Source organism: Artemia sp. Qi Xiang Cuo, chromosome 8, assembly GCF_049724085.1.
Source record: "Artemia sp. Qi Xiang Cuo chromosome 8, ASM4972408v1, whole genome shotgun sequence".
NCBI classification, from domain to species: domain Eukaryota; kingdom Metazoa; phylum Arthropoda; class Branchiopoda; order Anostraca; family Artemiidae; genus Artemia; species Artemia sp. Qi Xiang Cuo.
The window spans coordinates 45682788-45705640 of NC_142801.1; the positions used below are offsets into that span (position 1 = coordinate 45682788).

The window sequence follows — 22853 nt, forward strand, 5'->3', positions numbered from 1 at the left end:
GTTTTTTACTAAGCTACTGGTAACTCTTATAAAATTTACCAACACAATAAATAAATCCGCCCTAGAATAAGAGTTTATCCATGCGACTTAATAAGCATAACTTGAAAAATAAGAGAAAGATAAAATGAAGAAGAAGAGATATAGATAGTTTCATACTCCAGACTCAAAACCTATTTTTACGTGCGTCAAAAAAGGAAAAAAGGAAAAAGCCCAAAAACTATATTCTCATACTTTTAATATAACTTGTCTCTGATCTTGTGCATAATTAAATAAGAAAATAAACATTTTCAACTGAAAGTAAGGAGCAACATTAAAACTTAAAACGAGTAGAAATTATCCCATTACATGAAAAAAGCTGCCCCCTCCTCCATACCTCACTCTTTACGCTAAAGTTTGACTCTTTGTCATAACTCTACTTTTTAAGGTAATAAAAAAATTTAGTGTAAAGAGCAAAGTATTGAGGAGGAGGCAGTTCCTTTCATTTAACGGAATAATATCTACTCGTTTTTAGTTTTAATGTTGCTCCTTATTTTCACTTCATAAAACTTTTTCAATTTAATTTCTAATCGTTTTTCAAATAATGTCAGGAAATCCATGATATACCTCATAGTAGTGACACTGCCATGATATTTTCATTTAATTTTTCTGGGGGGGGGCTACCCCTCCTCAGGTTCGGTATAATTTCTGTTCGTTTAAAGGTTTAATGTTGCTCCTCACTTCCGGTTAAATGTTTTTATATTTAATTTGTTACGGTTTTTCAAATAATGTAAGAAACTCCCCTCCTTCTAGTGTAAAATTTCTCGTGGAAAGTTCCTCCCACCAAATTTTCTTCTTATGAAAAACTCTTACCTTGGAACATCCCATCCCTTGCAGAATCTTACCTCAGAATCGCTCAAATTTTTGTGGTTAATCTTGATTTCTTGGCATAGTAGGAACAACATAAATGGTTAAAAATTACATAAATAATTTCTGAGACCACACTGGCTAATCATGATAAACAAAAAATCGCAAAGAAAGGAAGAAAATTGTCCTTAGTCAATTGTCCTCGTTTTCTTCCTTTCTTCGCGATTTTTTGTTTGTTAAAAATTACCACAATCAGCCTGAACAAACACTTGATTTTCACATTATCATATAGAAGGCAGAAGACTAAAGGGTCATGGCACAGAAGGTCATGGTTAAAAAACGCCCGATACCGATACATCCAATATCGATACGCCCAACACCGATACGCCCAATACCGACGCGCCCAATACCGCTCGTTACCCATGCGCCCACTACCCCTTATATTCCTTTCCCCGAGGACCGGGGAGAACCATATTATTATTACAAGCATTGTTATTGGACCTTTGAACTATTTTGAACAAAATGGCCTTCTCGAAATTTTGATGCGACAATCTCAATTATTCCTTACTTTTTTCAAGGCTGTTTTACTTGATATTTTATCTATATAACTTTTCGCCTGACTTTGTACATGATAAGTTTTGTTTTGGATAGAAGACTTAATACTCAATTAGTACAGATGACATAATTCCCCGTTCGGAGGCTGATTGCAAAAAAAACGGCTTTCAATTAATAGGAAAAAGTCAGCACTTATGAGAGTCTCGTTTTTGAAAAAAAGAAGTTCCTAGTAAAAGTGATATAAATGATTAAATTGATTAAATCCTTAAACTGATTAAATCATCACTTTAAGTCAAAGTGATTAAATACACGCATGTATAAATGTGCCAACTGTAAATAATATGACAATTTTATGTGTGACTTTTTACTCAAAAATGTCATGGACGGATCATGTAAATAATTGTACTAAGGAGGCAAATATATCGTTGCGTAATCTAGTTACAATTCGGCGATTCGGTTTTAGTCGTTTTTCACTGTTAAATTTTTATAAACTGTACATTCTGAGTACTTTAGAGTATGCTTGTCCTGTGTGGCATCTGGGGCTAAGTAAAGAGCAAAGAGACGACCTTGAGAATGTGCAGAAACGAGCTACCCGTGTGATATTAGGTCCGGAATTAACGAATTACGATGATAGCCTTAAAATCCTAGGCCTAGAAAGACTTGATACCTCGCGACACCAGCTCACAATGGCCTTTGGACAGAAACTTTTGGAGTCAAGCAGGTATCGAGGCTTGTTCCCTGAACTGGCACGAACAGGGTGTAATACAAGGCACCAGATCAAACTGGAACCTTGTAAGCCAGTGGCACAGTTCATATAATTATCCAGTATGATCCTTCCCTATCTCACCCATTATAAAAACCCGGACTGGGGTGCGAGTGCTCCAGAGAACGTAGAAACATAAGCAGCGTCAGATCTTTTCATGGGTAGATAATTCAGACGCGAAACAATCGGAAACAAGCGGAAACCCACTATTAATAACTGCACGAAGAAGTGGGAGGAGCTTTTTGTTCGCACCGAGAACGAAGACCAAAAATGACCTGCGATAAGCTTACTGGATAATTATATGAACTGTGGCCAGTGGTTACCAGCCGATACAGATTGTCTTATCGACAATATTTTGTGTCTCATTTTAATAAGTAAGTGACAAGGAAAAGTGAAAATTTAAATTTTGTGTCTCATTTAATTCATGTTATTGGACATAATAAATTTGTATCGCATCGTAATACTTCTGCTGCAGTAATAAAAAAAACCATTTTACGTGTCGTCAATTTGAAGGAGAAGGATAAAAGCGGAAAGCCAGGAAAGTATGTAGGTATATATCTCGAAATCAGTTTGGAGGTCCTTGGCAGGGGCGTTGTTTGGGGGAGGCAAGGGGGGAGTCCCCCCCCCAATAATTTGAAAAAAATATTATAGAGCCCATGCCCCTTGAATATCCGGATAAGGATCCCACTTGCCCCCCCCCCCCATATAAAAATTCTAGAGATTCGCCTCTGGTCTTTGGCTCCAGTTTCAGCACGTTACTGAACGTCAATAAAAGAAACAAAATGTATGTTAGAATAGAAAATAAAGACTTTCTTGAGTCTTTGAAGTGTCTTGAGAACAACACAAGACATGAGAAAAGAGCTTGAATCTATTGATGCAGCAAATGGAGCTGGCATAAATGCATTTTTTTTGGGGGGGGGGCGACTTTAAAAAAGTATAAAATAGACGAACAATGTAAGAAATATTGGAAAAATTGGAAACATCTGGGATTTTTGGAAGAGAGTACAGGCCCAGAGGGTGCTCCCTCCCCTTGTGTGCTCAACTGATATAGAGTTTAAGTGGATTGGATGTAAATATAATTTTGACGAACATCAAATAATGCCGTTGAACAACGATTATCTTTTTAGAAGGATGGTTGATAATTTTAAAACTTTACTAAACAGTGAAAAATTTTGAATTTTCTTCTTCTATTTTTCGTTGTACATGTTTAATCACCTATTCCGGCAAACCTAACTTTTCGTATGCGGTACTTGTTAAATATCCCGAAAACACTCGAGAAGTGAAGTTAGGTTAATCCTAACGATTTGTTTGGTTAATCCTAATAAAACATACCAAAATACGATAAAAACACGTTACTTTATTAACAAAATACGGAAACTACGGAAGAAAATTATGGAAAGCAGGGCGCTCAGAATGCGTAATGTTAAATACCTAACCTACCCAACTCTATATATTAAATTTTTAATTAAAATATATCTGAATCGTAATTTTTCTCCCTGAGACTAAGCTAATTATAACCGAATGCGAAAGACAAACCAGTTTTCTTCAGATCACACAGATCAAACTTCTTGTTCAATATCGGGATATTTAACAAGTACCTCATATGCTACTAATTGATTCTTTGAATTTGGTTTGTAATGAATTATTGCACCACTGCTACTACTAAAGTAGGTACATAATTTAAGTAGCTACCATATATAATTTCTAAAACAAAATAGTTTAACTTAAGTTATTTATTTTTATAAAAGTAAACATGTGCAATAAAACTTTTCCGAAATTCAGACTTTGGAATAATTCCAGGTACGTTTATCTCCTAGCTTAGCTGCTAAGACTATGTCCGTATCTCATCCAGTGCTTCAACAACCTGTACAATAACATTTAAGTAAAGCATTTTAACAATAATACACTGATTAATCAACTTGAAATAAATTAGAACATGACAAGTAGAAAAAAGGCCAGAAAATGTGTTTCATCTAAAAATTGTAACTTATGGTTTATAAAAAAAAGATGAACACATCATGCACACTAAATAATTCGAATAATTAATACTCCTAGAGAGTTTACAATTAAAGTTTGGAGTTACAACAGACATTTATGCTGAAAGATATTTTGAGGGGTCTGCAGATTTCTACACTTTTAGAGAGATTATGGAAAGCTTATTCAAGCAAAGGATTCATATTATTTTTGTCACAATTATATGAAAGTATGGCTATAAATTCAGAATCAGCAATTTCAGCGAGAGAGATTTGGAAATGTATCCCAGCGATTGTGCTTCGATCCAACAAATGAACAAAATCAACAATTTTTTAACTTATTAAATGTATACAAAATGTAGATTGAAATTCTACATTTGTAGTTTAACTTAAATAGGAAATACTATATTGATAAATTTTACGTGTAGCTTAGCTTATTGATCATGAATTTCTGGAAGTCTTCAAATAACATTCAAGGGGAGGGGGGAGTAACTGGCTTTGTCACTTTGATAATCTCTAATTCTGGCTTTTTGTAGGTTCATAGAAAACAATGTAAGATACCTAAATTTCAGTCTTCATATCATAACAAACGTGATCCGGAAACGAGTAAATTAAAAATAAGTTGTTTAAAGCTAGACTAAAGAAGCTTGTAAAACAATAAATAGCAGATTACATATATTGCTGGTTGAGATTTTAGTGTATCATTCCCCTCAAGAAAAGAATTTCCAGGAGACGTAGAGGTTTCCTTGAGTTTTTGGGTATAGAGGATGATTATGTTCAGGTACATTATAGGACGGATTCATCAACGTCATCTTCCCATTTTGTATTAAACAATAAAAAATACTTCTAGTCAATTTTTGGCATTAATTTTTATTTTGCGTTATCTCTATGAACTCACAAGTCTTTACAAAATGTTCTATCGTTAAATTTCAAATACAGTAGCAAAACGAAATGGTTCAATTTGGCTTTTGGACGGCTAAATTTTTCTTAATCATGATGCTAATAGTATCTTTAAATTGACCTATCTTCTATTCTACAAACCTTTAGGTAACTCCATAAACAGACACAAAATGCGAATACTCACATCAAATATTCTACCAACTCAACATAATTTACTATTTAATGTACATGTTAAGTATACATACAGCATTAACCACAGACAATTCAAACTAATAAGACCGCTTACTTCCGTTTATCCCGATGTCATACAGAATATACTGCAGTCTACTGATCCAATGTATTAAAAAATGATTAAATGTTCTAGTGAAACCTTTAATTTGCCATATTGAATGTTAACGCAAAATAGCATGGTTAAATCATAGCAAAAAAAAAAAATTGAATCAGTAATCTTGTTAGTTTGAATAATCAAGGGCATTAAATAAAGCGAATAAGGAAAGCTGACTTTCTTCACGGAAGAAAATACTTTATGCTGTACATTAGCCCTATTCCAATTCAATTTCAACGCAGGTCTATTGGCCAACTTTTGTGCAAAAATTCCCTCGGATTTAAAATAGGGTTCAATATACAGCAACAACTACAACCAGTGTGGAGAATATGGTATTTTTACTTTTAAATACAACCTCATTGAACTACAATTTAAAGTAACATCATATCTACAAAAAAGGTCCTAAGGTAGTCCCATAGTCTTTTCACTTAATGCACAATATTTTCTAAAAGTTAGTGTATTGTTTCATCAATTTGCTTACTGTTAATAAACTATTTTTAAACATAAAAACATAACTAGAAAATTACACGATTTTTTAAAACAAAAGTGTGTTCACTAGGCTAACATCAAATTTGAATTGGAATACCACAAATTCCAAATAGTTTATTTCAGTTCAATCATCACACCAAACTTCTATGACAGTACTTCTGTTATACACTTACACTGCTGGACATACAATACTTTCTTTTTTCGAAAAGGTGGATTCATCCCTGGACATTTGAGGGTGACAACTTTCCAATCTGCATGTCGTGGCTTGCAAAAAGCACAGGATTTGAAAGCATCGTCCCCAATTTGACTTTTAGATCTAACATTTCTCGGAATGTAAAAGGAATTACACTGGCCGTAGCAGAAATTGTTGATAAACGGTTGTGAACGGCACCGTTCTTCCTTAATTCTCTGTACAACTGGCTGAGTTTTACACCAGTCACTTTTTAAGTAGTCCTTTTTTGTTACAACCAACGCATCTTTGCTTGATTTCAGAAGGTCAGGGCCTTTAAGAAGACGTGTTCCGTTATACCCTGTCTTTAACCCTTCTAGGCTTAAGCTGTGAGTCGCGTTGAACTTCAAATTTTTAGGCAGTAAATTATTGCTTTTTGGCTCCATGAAAGAAGGTAGTCCTTTATTTTTTCGATTTTTTCTATTTTTTTGCCTTTTCTTATGCTTTCGTTTATATACCTCATTTCGGAAATATTCCATAGCTTTATCTTGTCGTTGTAGCAAAAGTCTGGTATCTCTTTCGGTACGGGCCATTCTCAAAAGCTCGTCTGTGTCAATATGCTCAGCAATGGAGTCATCGTTTCGACGTTGAGCGGGTTCGACCTCAAGTCTTCCCTTTTCAGCGTTGCTACTCCGAGGAGATGTCAAGCAAAAAGAGAGGACACTTAGTAGACAAAAAACAGTCATAACCAGACTGGATGGTTGCCAGAGCATTATCGTTGAGTCTGTAAGAGAAAGAGTTCAGTTAGAATTATCTCTGTTGCCTCATCTGTTTCAAAAAATCCAAATCAAACGATGCGGGAATGCTTTTATATAAAGAGACACGAATTGCTTATTCAAGATAGATAAAATATGAGATCTAAGCATATGCTAAGGGTTCCCTTATGCAATAAATTTCCCATCTTTGCGGTCTTTTGCTATTACTAAAACGGAAATAAAAATTTCATTAGTGGTCCAAAACAGGAACGCATTGAAGCAAAGTATCAACTACTTTCATATGAAAAAATTGATCTACAATTTAAAAAAAGGGGTGAAATTCCCATTTCTTCGCTGCTGCGACAGAAAAATTTTAACCGTAAATTTGAATGATACTTATTCTAGAAATGTTCGTGGCAATCCATATAATTCTTCGTGTGGCTTATTGAATCGTAGATACATTGAGTTAGTATGCCAATTGTACGAGTTTTACATTGGATGTACGAAGAGCAGAAATTTAAAAATATAAACGCACAAAAAATAGGCAATTATTTATCATGACGCTCGTTTTAACAATAAGTTTATTAGAAATCGCTCCTTTAATGTTGACTACAGGTTAAGTACAAGATAATCTCCTTTTCTAGGGCTTGCAATGTTTTGCTCAAAATGTAATCTTTAACATGAGTTTTGGATACGTTTTGCAAGGCCATTTTCCCCTTAAAACAACTATTGAAGCACCCAAGACCAAAATATTTTCAGAAAAACTGTCAACTTGTAACGAAGTGTATAATAGGCGTGTCTGGTAATATTCTGCAAAAAACACAGCAAGCAACTCGCTAGTTTAAACCCCAAATGTCTTTTTAAGAAAACTTTATGATATAATTCTAATTCAGCGTGCAAATACGTAACTCTACTTAATAAACACATATTCATTAAATCTGTCACTTATTCATATTTTTAACTGCAAAAATCTGGGTTTCCTTCCCAAATCAGTTTTGTTTAATGCAGTTCAAAAGAGAAATAGATATTTGGGAGGTTTTTGAAACAGCGACTCCCTGTATCCTATTACAAAGAACAAACTAGTATTATTAGTATTCCTTACTATTAGTACTACAGAAACAAGCTGTAGGAAAAATGTAGTTCGATCTTATGTTAAATGAATATAACTAAAAAAGGTAAAGACGGCTAGGTCCAGTTTTGCAGACGCTAGGTGCCAAGATTCATGTGCTTAAAAATCCAGATAGGGCCAAACAACAAACAGATCACCTTCAATTAGGGGGGACAGGGGGTATTAAACATATTTCAAGGAAGTAAGAAATTCTTAAAAAGAAGTTAAGAGCAAAGGACTGAAGGGAATAGGAGTAAAAGGAGGATGGTCAGCTAGCTCTATTGGGTGGGTCCAGGGATGCGGCTGCTGTTGGGATGAACTGCCAGTAGCAGGTGGAGTGGCTTTAGTTAATGCTTGAAACTTTCTTCATTTTCCCTTATTTAAGAAAGTAGCACAAAGCCATCCGACACATCTCATATGGGATAAATCAGATTATGCATCCTAACATTACTACTAATTTTCGTTCTTTCCCTTTACGGCAATTTTTGACTCCATGTTAAAGATTAGGGTTTGGTACTCAAACATTGTTGGTAATAAAGGGAAATATAAACGTAAAACCCCGTGAAAATTATATTCTCTTCTTTTTTTGTGATTATTCAGTTTTATATCTTTTCAGGTTTTGCATACTTTTCAAAGGGAAATATTTTTCTTCTAATCGCATTCAGTTCTGTTTTTGTAAATTTTAGTTTTTTGTTCCGTCTTTAGCTTTTGGAGAAGTTGCTGTAGCGAGCAGTAGGCTGTCAGACGCAAGTCAATTGCCACCTTATCAAGATCTTGAATCTGTGATTTTTATTTTATAAATTCTTTTTTCTCTCCCTTTCTCCCTCTCCCGTTTCCTCTATTTTTTACTCCACTGTTTACATTAGTGTACTAGTGGGTTAAAAATAAACTACTATATCACAATTGTCGCCAGATTAATACAGAACACTTAACTAAGAATGTTTTCATTTGCGAAATAGGGAAGAGACCCAACAGCTAAAATTCATCCCTATAAAGATTAAGTTATTTGTTTCGAAAATGTATTTGTTCAAAGCTTGAGAACATACATTGGCTGGTGTTACTTCCGAAATTTGTGGTAGGTGTAAACCTCTTTCTTGAAATGCTGACATCTATATTAATTGTATACCAGTCCCACTGTTATTCTTTTACAATCAGATGAAGTGGTTCACTATGAAGATCAAATGAGCGATATAAGAGAGCTGAACTCTCTAATAGGGTAATTCCAGGTCGTCAAACTTATTTAGATGTGTTTTGGAAGTTTAGGATTAAGTATGTGTTATATAATAAATTTAGAACCTATCATTTTTACAGATACAATTAACATAAGCTGTTCAGAAGCAAAAATTAATAAAATACACAAAGAGGAAATAACTATAAACTAAGATATTAATCTGGTTTTAACACACCGATCATTTAACGGCAAAACGTCCCAAGTGATTTAGGTATTTATTTATGTTTCGAATTTCCGAAAATACCCTTAAACATATTTTAGTATGGACCTCGTCAAATTACACTAAAAGAAACTTTTCGTTTCTAGGGCTGTTTTTTTGCCAGTTTAATTTTCTTCGATTTTGGGGATTTATCTTCAGAGGGCCAAATTTTGAACCTTATTTCAAATGGGGACCGCAAGTATTATACACACTTTAATTACATTTATAAGCAAAATATGAATTAATGATTTAGAATCACCTGTTATTTATCTAACATAAATAGACTACTGTATTAAACAAGTACAATGTATTTCAAACCTCAAAATGAAACAGTTTCTAAGGGAAAATATTCTACAATGCAAAATTATTGTCAACTATCACAATAAACATAGAAAATATATTTACCGGACTTTAAACCGTATATCCGACCTTGGCAAATACTCAGAAAATCATCAAAAATTTATCAAGAAATACAATCCAATCAAAAAAAAATTAGACGTAAAATCACAACATGAAAGATAAACTTGTCTTTGGGTCCATTAATATGCTCTGGTGGTCCGTAAATATCCTATCATCTATACTGACTGAATCAATCTGACACCTGAACGGGTTCTTATGCAGTACTGTCAACTAAAGGAAATCAGGAGAGGGGACAAAAATATGTTTTCCAAAATCTGCAAGAAGAGACACCATTTTTTTCCAATTATTCCAGGGAAACTGCTAAAAAGCATTTTTCAATGAAAATACCAAGAGCGGTATTTTTCCAAAAATCTAGGGAGAATCTTAGGGGGCCAATACCTCCCTCTCGTTGGTGCCACTGTTTTTATTTCAGTTTGGTTACTAATTAGCGATTTTTGGAAACGTAAAATCTGAAAGTTTTGAAGGTGTTCCCTCAAAAAGCCAATTAATCAGGCTGGTTCTATGCGGAAGAAAGTTCAGAATTCGCGCCAAATCGGAACCAGGAAGACCTTGGAGAAACTTTTATGCCGGAACTTATCTTCTGGAGATCAGCATTTTAATGACGTTCCTTGTCTCGATGTGGAACATTGGTTCAGGAAAAAAAGAAAAGAAAAAAAAACATGTTAGGGCAGAAGTTTGGATCGTAAAAGGATTTTAATTAAAGTCAATCGTTTTAATAGATAAGGATAAACATCAATCCGTTTCAGCCTAACCCGGAATAGAACTCAAGTCTAAGAATGAGATGCAAGTTTCTTCTTCAAAAATCTTCGAGTCAACTAAAATGAAATGTCATATTTTAATAAATTGATGTTTTATCACCTTCAATTGGAAAATAAATTGGATAGATGTCTCGGTAGGATAGGGGGGGGGGACAAAACCAACGAGGCACGTGCATAGACAAAAATATTTCAAATTTTCCTTGAAACTTCCTTCTAACGAAACTTTGGAGAAAATAATCCCCTATTACTCTCGTGAACAGACATGCATATTATAGTATTTATGTCTTAGCTGAGAAAACTAAAAGTTCATAGTAATAAAAAGCATATTGCCTTTCCATCCACAAGAAAAGAAAAATAAATGCAAAAACAGAAAACCCTTCTAAAGAAAGTGGAAATAACTGAAAAAACTACTCAAGTTTTCGCTGTTTAAAGATTTTCTTTCTTTTAAAAGTGATGAAACCGATCATAGAGAAAGTGGAAAAAGATAATCTATCATTTTTAAATTCAATTTTAATGTTGTATTAAATCTGGAACAATAGGAATTTTGACAGAAGCTTATCTCTGTTCTTCGAAATAATGCTTTATTTTATTTTACCTGTGAAATGATACTATTGTTTAATTTCTCTCAGAAAAGAAAACTTGACCCCGAGACTCAGAACTCCTTCTAAAGGTTTATGCTTTTCCCGATTTTTTTTCAGGTTTTCCCATCAGCGGTCGGGGAACCGGGGTAAATTACCCCAAATTTGGTAAAAATGAAATTTTTGGCGGTAAAAATGAAACTTTTGTGAGTAAAAAGTATATATTTTTAATTTGCTATTTTATAAACCTGTTAGTATTTTTTTTTCAACTAAAACAACTTAGCGACATATGTAGGACACGCCATCTCACTCCCTACTACTAGAGTGTTTTCAAGTTAAATCTTTGCGCAGCAAAGCACAGCCCCGGCTACCTGCTCAGTCAGTGCCATGCCGTCTAGATACAAATACATTGACGAGTTAGCCAGCCAGTTTTTCTAGATAGTTGCTGACAAGACCACCATTTTATCATTAATCCTCAATATATAGATAAAAGTTAGCCGCCATTTGAAAACTTAATTCAAGTATTTTAATTATTATTTTCGGTCTCCCTTCAGAGGGCAGCAAATAGAAAAAGAACATACCAAGACGAATTCCTTAATGACGGTTTTACACAAATAGAAGACAATGTTACAATGAAACAACAGTGGGTTGTATGTATGAAGATACTGACTTCAGAATTTTGCAAAAAAAAAAGTTGAAAAAACATTTAGATAATTTGCATTCACTCCTGTCTTCCCAACCGCTAGAATACTTTGCAAATTTAGAAATATCTGTTAAAAGACAAAGGTTGAATAGCAACTTGTTTGGTACATTTGATCAGCGTTCAGCAGCAAGAGCTAGCTTTGAAGTAGCCTGTTTGAATGCTCCAAATAAGAAACCATACACTATTGGTGAAGATTTGGTTAAACCAGCTGCTGCCACACATAAAAAATTATGTGTGGTCAAAAATAACCGAAGGAACTGAATTCAGTGCCCTTGTCTGCGAGAATTGCGAAAGAACGAATTTCTATATTAGCAGAAAATGTGAGGGAACAGGTTATTTTCGCATTAAAACAGACTAAATATTTCGCTATTCAGCTTGATGAGACAACTTATTTTAGCAGCAATTCTCAGCTAGTGGTATATGTTCACTACAGAGGTGAAGATGATTTGAGGAGGAAATGCTGTTTTGTTCTCCTCTCGAGTTGAGACCTCGTGGAATTGATATTTATAATAAAGTAAATGAATACTTCAATGCGCAAAGCTTAAAATGGGAAAAGTATATCTTTGGATGGAGCTCCAGCTATGGTGTGTCATATAGATGGTTTTTCAGCTTTTGTAAAAAAAAAATAACCCAAATACTGAAGTTACTCACTGTATGATCCATCGCAAGGCCCTTATGGTCAAATATTTAGAACCTACACTAGAAGCCGTCATGCATGATGTCATCAAGACTATAATTTTTTTCATGGGACATGCACTAAACACGCGGCTATTTCATGAATTATGTCAGGACGGTGAAGCTGAATATACGAACCTACTTTATTATACAGAAGTAAGATGGCTCTCTCGCGGAAATGTACTAAATCGAGTATGGACCCTCAAAACTGATGTCGAAATTTTTATGGTTGACCAAAAAGTGTTCTTGCAGATAAGTTTAAAAACTCTTCCTGGGTTGCATATCTCGCATATTTAGCGGCCATTTTTGAGGGTATAAATATATTAAACAAAGAATTGCAATGAAAGAATATTAATATCATTTCAGCAAGAGAAATATTGTCAGCGTTTGGATTAAAGCTGCAATATTGGAGACAAAAAGTAGAACAGAACAAGATAGCATCTTTTTCAAGGTCAGCCTTATTTTTGGAAGATTGCAAAATTATTACTTTTGCTGACATCAAGGATACAATTGTAAGACATCTTATCGAACTCAGAAAGCGGTTTTTAGATTACTTTCCAGATCTTGATACACGTACTGTCAGTTGGATTGTAGATCCTTTTAAATGTGAAATTGCTATGATAAAAGAAGAACCTTCAGGTATGGCAGAAGCAATTCTTGAACCTCGATCTAATACTGAAGCACGTATTTAATCTGAGAGTACACCAAATATGTCGTCTAATAGGATGTCAAAAGCTGCAAAGGCTTTCAAAATTGCACATGAAGAGGGGGTTAAATAACTGCTGCCATTTGTAACAACATATCTGTGCAAACAAGGCTTTTCCACTCTAATGAACATAAAAACGAAGAACAGAAATCGATTAAACGCCCAAAACTACATATTCGAATCGCTCTTACATCAAAAAGTCCCAATTTTGAAGCAATTGTATCGAACATGAAACAACATCATTTCTCCAAAACGTTAATGAAGAATGTTTTCAATTATTATTTTTTTCTATTTTTTTTTAATTCTAATTTTTGTTTGTACCACCATTATTATTATTATAATTTGCTACAGTACCCCAAAATGTCAACCCTCAATTGTACTCCAATAGGTTTCGATTTGTTATATATATAATACTTGTATTATTATTATTACCGTTACGTGTTACTACCACTAGGCATTACATTGATAAAATTGAATAATTGATGTTTAAATTAAATTTTTATTTATTGTTTTCTTTTCAAAATTATCATGAGAGGCTATAATATGAAAGATGCTAAAAAGAGGCGGTTTGTTTTTTTTTGGCTCTTTGCCATGGGGTAATATCAACTTACATAAAAATGTTTTGGGGTAATGATTAAAAAAGTTTCCCGACCACAGTGTTATACCATTCAATTGTTTGTGCTCTTTTGACGAGTTTAAACCCTCAATTCACTGAAAAATATTTAAATTCCTGCAGATTGAAAACTTCCTCCTAAAACCCAAGAAGTTTTCAAGTTAAAATAATTTAACCTGTTGTTAAAATATGACAAATGGCGACTGGACGAGGCAATCGCCTTGTCAAGACGTATCTTCTTAACATCGCAGCTTCGACGTCAATTTCTAGTTCGTATTTATGCGTGCACTAAGCAAATAGAAGTTTAACCCGTTTTTTCCTATATATTTGCTATATATTTTTATTTTTTTTTTTTGTTTATTTATTATTTATGGGATGACGGCGGGAAACTTTGGCGTATGTGATGTGAAGTATTGATAATTGGTTATTGCGACCAGGAGCCGAGTGAGTGTAGGATTTTCATTTTTTCTTCTTTTCTTTCTTTTTCTTTCTTTCTTTTTCTTTCTTTCTTCTTTTTCTCTTTTTTTTTCTCTCTAGTATGTTATTATAGTGTTAATTTTAAGAGGGTAAATACTTCCGAACAAGCGTTAGCTTATGGAAGGTCATTTGTTTTTTTTTGTGTTGTGTTGTTTTTGGAATAAACCTTTATCTAACCTAACCTAACGCTTATCATTAACAGCGTCACTACTCGGTCATTAGGCTCGTTAACTCCCGTTATGGGTTAGATTTATTTGGAAAAAATCATGGTACTATTGGATTTCTTGGGTGACTTGGATTTCTATGGGATGACTTGATGAGTATTCCTTCATTTTTCATTTACTTAGTGAGTAGAGGTTGTCTAGGTTATAGAAACTGGTGCTATTGGCTAAATGACTAAATCTTCAGACGCTATTGGGTCCAGACGATACCAGAAAACTTATTTAGACGTTCAATAGGGCGTGTGTATTGGAGTTCACCATTGTAAATAAATTATGCTTTATTATAGAGATGTTCATAACAGAAAATTTGATCAAATCTAAATTTTTTAAAGAAATATTCCTGTACAATCATCTTAGGCTCTATGGAAAGAACCATGAAAAAGGGTATTTCAGCTATAGTTCTAGCCTGAATCGAACTAGTAGTTACATATTTAATACCCACAAAACTAAGAAATAAGATATAAGCAAATATCTTGCATTAACTGGTAATATAAGGTTTTTCCATGTACCTAAACATTGATTTAACCTTTGACAGAATTAGATGACGGTGTTTCGAAAGTCTTAAGACCAAGCTGCACTGGGCATTTTCCGTCAAAGTCGAACAGGAAGATGCCAGTAGGCCTCTCCACTGATTCTTCGTTTGACATTTTCGAAAAGAAAGCAAAAATCATTATGAAATTGAGCTAAGAAATACTTGGATATGCCAATTAGTATTGGATATTTCACTGAAGTGAATGTTATTGAGAAAAAAATTAGCTAATTTTTGAAAAATACCAATCAAATTATTAAACTACAGATACCCTAATATTATTTCAAATTTGGTATAATTAAAAAAATTGTTTAAGGTCTATTTCTTTGAAGTTAAAGCTTTTATTGATTTTTCAGCTTGACAGATTAAAAAAAGCAACTAAAGGCGTTGCCTTTTCAGTAATATTTCAAAAATGGAATAATGGAGACTGGTGGGTTCCAGAAAATTTGCTCTGACAGATCTGCTGAAAATCCTAGGTAGGGCTGAGATTTTATAGTTTCAAAATGCTGTCAATTCAATGTAAATAAAAAATCTAATAAAGAAAAAATTTAATCTTTTTCATTAGGGTATACTGGGATTGGAAAAACAAAATAAACAAAGATGTAAGAAAATTAGTTTAACCTTCTTAGTAGAGTTTTTTTTGGGTTGAATGTTCATATTTGTCAAGAAATAACTGAAGTTGTAAGGCCAATAAGTAGCAAAAAGGGACAATTTTTAACAATCTAGTTTTCCGAATTTGTATAAAAAAAAACTCATACAAATGCACAACATAAATTGTGTTCTTTTTAATTTTCCTTTTCTTACAACCGTTGTCTTCAAATCATGCTCGTGTGTTTGAATTATACAATCTTATCAAATTAGCAGTCCATAGAATTATCAAACAATTACTTGCATTAATAGTCTAAACGGCGCCAAAGCCGAATCAGTTTCTCTAATACAAACAATGGAAGTAATTAAGGCGTTCAATTCAAGGTGGGACGAAAACTTATCCGGAGATGGAGTACGTCGCGCCGGCTGACAAATCACTTAAAGTGTTTACTGAATATTAATTTAATCCGACAAAATTTTCCGTATTTACACAAAGCAGTCCATTTTTTAGCCTTTAAAAGCTAAGGCGCCGGGAAGAAGTGTTTTATTTACTTTGTCTGCAATTTCTTACTGTGTCATCTTGTTCTAGTTGACAAAAATAGAATCATTTTGTTTATCAAAAACAACTTTCTATTTTGAAAACATTTGTTAGTGTCCTAAAAACCACAACATTGGCGTATAAAGACCAGTTTTTTAAAATTTGTAATTGCCCTCCATATTTAGAAACTCGTTTTCATCTTTAAAAAACTTTTCTATTTAATTCCGTTAATGCGTACATCAAAAATTGCAAAGACTTTCCAGAAAGAGTTTCATTATATATTAATCTGTCAATATACTTTCTTTAGTTCTTTTCAGTTATCTTGGTTATTATGGTAATCTTCTTTCTTTTTTTGTTGAAGTCATGACAAATAAAAACAGACTGCTCAAATAGAAATTGTTATCAGCACAGCGCAAGTGACGCTCGGCTCTTTTGAAGTTATTCCTCCTCCTCCTCCTTTTTTAGGTAATTACTATTAGGGGTGTCCTGAGGCTCATTTGATTGGGGGGGAGGGAGATCTTTTTAAATTTTACTGCTTTGCTACCTGATCTATGACAAATTTTCTGCAGAAGTCAAGAATTTTGCGAAATTTCGGCCGATTTTGCAAAATTTCTGCCAAAATTTTCACATCCGGCGAAAATTTTACCAAATAACAAAAAATTTGGGGGCAGGCTGGTGGTGGTGCGCCCCTCACCCCCCACCCCTGGGACGCCCCTGATTGCTATTCGTTTTAAGTTTGACTTTATTGATCAATATAATTTCTCTTTTCTATTAGAAACTGAATACTGGTACACTTACACATAGATTGGAACACTGGTCCATTTATATCAAACAGTTCGAACTACGAATTGTAACGAACTGTAAGTGTATCGGTAACGAACTGTAAATAAGGAGCAGGTAATAGTAACCGAAACTATAAAAAAAAACAGAACTTTTATACCCATAGATGCATCAAAAGAATCCAATTGTTATGCTGATTTCAAATATATAAATTTCATTAATTTTAATTTTACCCATCAAAGGCTACGAGCCGGAGAAAATTTGCCTGATTTTCGAAAAAAGGAGAGAAAACCCCTAACAGTCAAAGAATCTAAATAAAAATCACACCATCAGATTCAGCGTAACAAAGGACCCTACTGAAGAGGTTTCAAGCTCCTATCTGCAAAAATGCGGAACTTTGTATTTTTTGCCAGAAGAAAGATCACGGATGCGTGTTTATTTTTATTTATTTATTTTTTTTTCCAAGGGATGATTGTATCGACCCATTTGATATGTGAAAGGATTGTTCGATTCTTCTACCGTCTTGTCAAGTCTTGTTCTTCTAGAACAAGACTTTAGACATCTATAGTAACATCAAAATTTTGGCGGGGCCCAAAAGAACAGAACCATATCTTCAGTTCCGGTCCTGGGTTTCCAAAGATCCTAGAGCTCCATTAAGTTATGTCAGTTCAAAATATAATGATGCAACAATTGTAACCTCCCAGAAATATTCGTTTTTGGATCCTCATATTTAGAGAAGAAGATCTTGGTTATTAACAGCGGAGTAACCTGAAAGTCCTTTTTCAGATTTTTATGTCTCAGGCAGCGTAATAGCTCTGTAGCTTAATGCCCTTCAAACCATTGTAGGTGACCAACTCATATTTCTTTAAGAAGGGGTGAGGAAAGGTGAAATGGAGAACGTATTTAGGAAGTATAAACTGTGGAAAAATATTTTTTTTTTTTTACTTTTTCTTAATATTTTCCTTTTCATAATATTTTCATAAGATTTTAAACCTTAAAAGGGGAAATCCTACTGAATGCCCCTCAAATTATAAAACCTAAATAGCTTGTCATCTGAAAAGTCCAATATTTTACACTTTGAATTCTTAAAGTTTTTCCATATGACTGTCTGATTTAAACATTTTTATTTAATGCATATTTGATTCCTTTTTTTTCTTCAAATGGATATTTCTTTTTCGAATCAGCCTTAGTTCTGCCAGCAATAGTAGAAAATGTAATTTTCGATGTTAAAGATATGTTGAATCATAGAAATGGATTATTTTCAAATAAATGAATTAGCATTTCAAGTTTTCTTTGTATGAGTTTCATGCGTCTGTTATTAGTAGTAATCTCCCTGTCTCTGCCAAGGATATTTCACAAATTACACAAAAGCACTTTACTTAAAAGCAGATTTTACGAATTTTTCTCCTAAGAAAATTTGATGAACAACTAGGAAAATGAACAGTTCAAGCATAAGAACTCTACAAAATTAGCTGAATTTTAACGAGAAAAATATGATAAAAATATATCAATATGTTTGTATTAAGAAAAAATACAAACATTAAAAAAATATTCATTATAAACGTTGCACAAATTCAATTTGGAAAATTAAGGTAGAGATTTTTACTACCAGTTGAGAGTTCAGCACTGGAGAAAATGAAAAACATTCAAATTGGTGTTATGCTCAGTAACTACGCAAGACATCTCAAACAGTGGCGCCAATTCACAAAAATATAGACTGGCTAAGGACTTTTTCCAATTTTTTTTTAATGAAGAAAAAAAAGACATTTTTCAAACCCTTTAAGACAAAACCTGTAGTTTTTATTGAAAATACCAAAACGGGTATTTTACGCCCCTAGTCCCTACTCCGCGATTGGTAAGCGCTCACGCTATTGTATAAAAGTGGTTATAAATGGCTGAAAATCAAAGTTTATGTTGAAGCTCTCTCATGAAAGCTTGACAATTCATGCCTCTGATGGCAAAAAAAGGGACATTTTTCTTATGTATTATAAAAACCTAGCAAGCTTAAACTTGACATCAATAAGTTTAAAACGGCTTCCTTTACCATAAGAAAAATAAAATTATATACTTTTGAACATAAACCTAATGTGAAAGATTTTATATTGTTTTTATTATTAAGTAGGAGCTTTACTGCTATAATACTTATCCTAGCCTCGTGTGGATCAAATTGTGAAAACTATAGTGCAAGTAAAGGTCGTTTGCTAATGCTTTTTATGTGGCATATACAAGCACTTGTAGCTTTAGCTTAGTTACAAAGGGAGAGAGAACCATTGATGGACTTTTTTTTTCTAATAAAACATTGCTGCGGAATGAATAAGAAGTTTAAATTGACTCAGGGAAAGCTGGTTTGAGTGAAGTTGATAAGTTGTTGAACCATGACGATCTTCACCATCAACTTGAGGTATATCGAACTGTAAAGCAATAGTGCAAGCTGAAGTCGTTTTTTAAGGCTTTTGATGTATAAGACAGAAAGAGAGAGAGAGAGCGAGAGAGAGAGAGAGAGAGAGAGAGAGAGAGAGAGGGAGAAAGAGGGAGAGGGAGAGAGGGTAAGGAACTTTGGAACGTTATTTTCCCTGGCTCTTTCATGTCAATTTATACAAGTGTAATTTTTGTACTTTTTGTTTATAGTGACCAAACTTGTTAACACCCCTTGTAAAAACTACAAAAATACTAATTTCACTGTGACATACCCTAAATAAGCTTGACTCCCCCTGAGATAGAATGTCGGCTGTGCGACCTTTTCACCCAGTTTAAAGTCCAAAAGTGTTCAAACTTCACGAACGTGTATTTATTTTCAAGGTGGTCTTTGCCTCTTTTTTAAAACTCCTAAACTTCTTGAAAGGGCATTGCTATATTAAATATTTGTTACTTCTTCTTCAATTAGAAAGCTGTTCCCATTATCCCTGCTTGAATCCGCATGCCTGGCATATTCTAAGAACGCAAAGCATGTCACAACTGTTCTTTTATCACGTGAAGTTTGAATTAACCCTAGCGAATATCGCACGATATCTTCTCATTTACGAAAAAAACAAAGTTTAAATGTTTACATTTCCTCAAATTTGGCAACATTTACTTGAGAAAGATGAAGTTTTTTGCGATTCGTTTGCTGTAAAATCGATGGAAAATGTAAAACTAAACGATATAACTGCGAAAAGAGTTTCAAAAAATTTGCAAGATATTTCACAATGTGACTTGCTCAGCAAACAAATTAAGTCAATAGTACAAAAAAAAATAGAAAATTAAATAGAATATTCTTATTTGGGTTCCGATTTTAGCTCATCAGTTTAGATATTGTCCAGGAACTTTTTGAGGATTGCTTTTTAGCTAATGAGTCTAATTAAATTTTGGTGCAGAGTAAGTTAAATTGGCGTCTAAAAATATTTGTTTTGATGGGTAATAGGGTTTATATTTTTTTTTGTATTGTCTTTGTTTTTAGTGCATATCCCTATGAAAATTTAAAGTAGGCTACAGAGTTAACTGCGCAACTTGACCCCTACAGTTTATAAAGGAAAAAAGTAAGTCTAAGTTACATAATTTCTTAGCCTGTTTTTTCTAACAGGTGTAGATAACCATAGAGTTTGCTTTTAAATTTCTAACATTTATGCTTTAAGGTTGCGTGTGCGTGTTTTTCGTATGTTGTTTATCTGCGGTCCTTCAGTAATGATGTTGAACAGTTCGTGGTAACGAGCTGCAAGGAGCGTCTTGGCCCAGTTATAACGAAAACACCAACAAAAGGAATTTATTGGGTTTAATTTTACTTACCAAAAGCTACGAACCTGAAAAAAATTGCAAAATTTTTGAAAAAGGAGGAAACCCCCGAAAAATCAAGCGACCTTAATGAGAATTACACTATCAGATTAAATAAATCAGAGAGATCTACTGTTGAGGTTTCAAGCTCTTACAAATGGAAATTTAAATTTTTTGACAGAAGAATTATCACGGATGCGTGTTTATTTGTTTGTTTTTAGTTTATTTTCCCCATGGTGATCTTACGAACCAATGGTCCTAGAAGATCGGAAGAAGGCTCATTCGAAAGGAAATTAAAAGTTCTAGTGTCCTTTTTAAGTGGCTGAAAACACTGGAGGGTGACTAGCCCCCCTCCTATGACCTTCTTTCACCAAAAGACATCTGATCAAAGTTTTCATATGTCCATTTGGTTCAACATAGTCCAAAGGTCCAATAACTATACCTCTAGGAATAATATGATTCCCAAAACCCCGGGAAAGGGCTGGAAGTTCTTTAAGTTACAGTCCTCTAATTTCTATATTGTTTACGTATAGTATTTATAATTGGGAAACATTCTGAATTTTTTCTGTGGGAAATTTTCTGTGGATGGGGGGATATCCAGAAGAGAGAATTTTCCATGAAGAAAAAAGTTTCTAGGAGAATTTTCCAAGGGAAATTTACAAAGAGGGGGCCATAGCTGTAAGTTATGCAATTTGCCTATTGTTTAGACTTAGTATCAATTATTGGCGAACATACGGAAAATTTTCATGGGAAAACATTCCATAGGGGGATTTTCCGAGGATAATTTCTCACGGAGGGGAGATGGGGAATTTCTAACATGATTTGAAAAATGATCAGAAATTATTTTTTTTTAAGGAAAGCACGGAGAATTTTCAATGGGGAATTGTCCTGGGGAAGTTTTTGGGGCTGGATTTTACCTGGATTCTCTTGACCTCCCCATTTCTTAAATTTTTCATTGCTTTTTTTTAGAGATGGTTTCTGTACTGTAATTTTGATTCCAGATATATAAAATGCACCAAGTTTATGTTATTTTACAGGAAATCCAATTCACGAAAAGATAGAAGAGGATTGAGGGTAAAATATATTTCTTCAAAATCTAGGGGGATTGGACTTTCGATGTTTTTTTTCAATGGAACTTTAAAAAAGGTATTTTTTTTTATTAAAATCTTATAAAGAAAGTAATATTTTAAAATCTAGGTGGGGAAGAGTCCTTTCCCCACCTCACAATTGGACCCTGCTTAAATGCTACCAATTATCCCATTCGCTGGAAAAATCTTGATTATTATATTCCAGAATCTATTTATGAGAGGATTCATTTATTCTTATTTCATGAAAGGGTTTGTTTAATATTTTAATTTTTCATTTTAAAAACCACATTTTTCCCATTTATGTTTTTGGCACATTTATTCCCCCCCCCCCCAAAAAAAACAGAAACAGCCCGATTATTCTCCCCCATTAGTTTTTTAGCCATCTCCTCTTCTTGCTGTACCCCCCTCGGTTTCCCAGGTCGCTGTTATCCCTTAATTTAAAAAACGAAAAACAGTCGCTATGCCAGTGGCGGATCCAGGGGGCAAGGGGGCACGCGCCCCCCTAGCGTAGTCTAAAGTAGTGTAATCTACTTAATTAACTTAAGTTTGCGTTACTTAAACTTGCTTCTAACGCAAGTTTATCGGATCAACCTATTTTGCGACACCCCCCCAAAATTTTTTTGTCGAATCAACCTATTTTGCGCTCCCCTCCCCCCATAAGAAATTATGGATCCACCCCTGATTCTCCCCCCCCCCCCCGCACAGACGGGGAGACAGATTTTCCGGTATGATCTAATTAAAAGATCAGAAAATTAAACAAAAACAAGTTTTATCAGCTGAAAGTAAGGAGCGACATTAAAACCTAAAAGGAACAAAAAGCGTTCTTTACATGAGAGGGGCTGCCCGTTCCTCAACCCTCGCTTGTTACACTAAAGTATTTTGTGATTTAAATATGTTTCTTATTCCAATTAAATTGCCCTTGTGTTTTAGTAGTTTTTCTTAAAGAATTGGGGAAAAAGTCAAACTTTAGCATAAAAAACAGCAAGGGTTGAGGAAGGGGCAATCCTCCTCATATACGGAGTGACTTCAGTTTATTTTTAAGTTGAGTGTCACTCCCTACTTTCAATTGGTAAAACTGTTTTTTAAGTTTAATTTCAATCTAAGACCATTATTTTGCTATCA

The 22853-nt window shown here is 33.9% G+C and overlaps 1 protein-coding gene across 4 annotated transcripts in view; it reads right to left on the bottom strand.

Annotated features, from left to right (window-relative positions):
- Window positions 1-3508: 3508 nt before the first annotated feature.
- The window catches only part of LOC148949462 (uncharacterized), a 30714-nt gene continuing 11369 nt past the window's right edge, over window positions 3509-22853 (bottom strand). For all 4 annotated transcript variants that reach the window (XM_089092984.1, XM_089092986.1, XM_089092987.1 and 1 more), the window contains exon 2: window positions 3509-6801. In XM_089092984.1, coding sequence (XP_088949110.1) covers window positions 5993-6790 — 798 coding nt within the window. In that variant the 5' untranslated portion in view covers window positions 6791-6801 and the 3' untranslated portion in view covers window positions 3509-5992. The remainder of the gene's footprint in view (window positions 6802-22853) is intronic.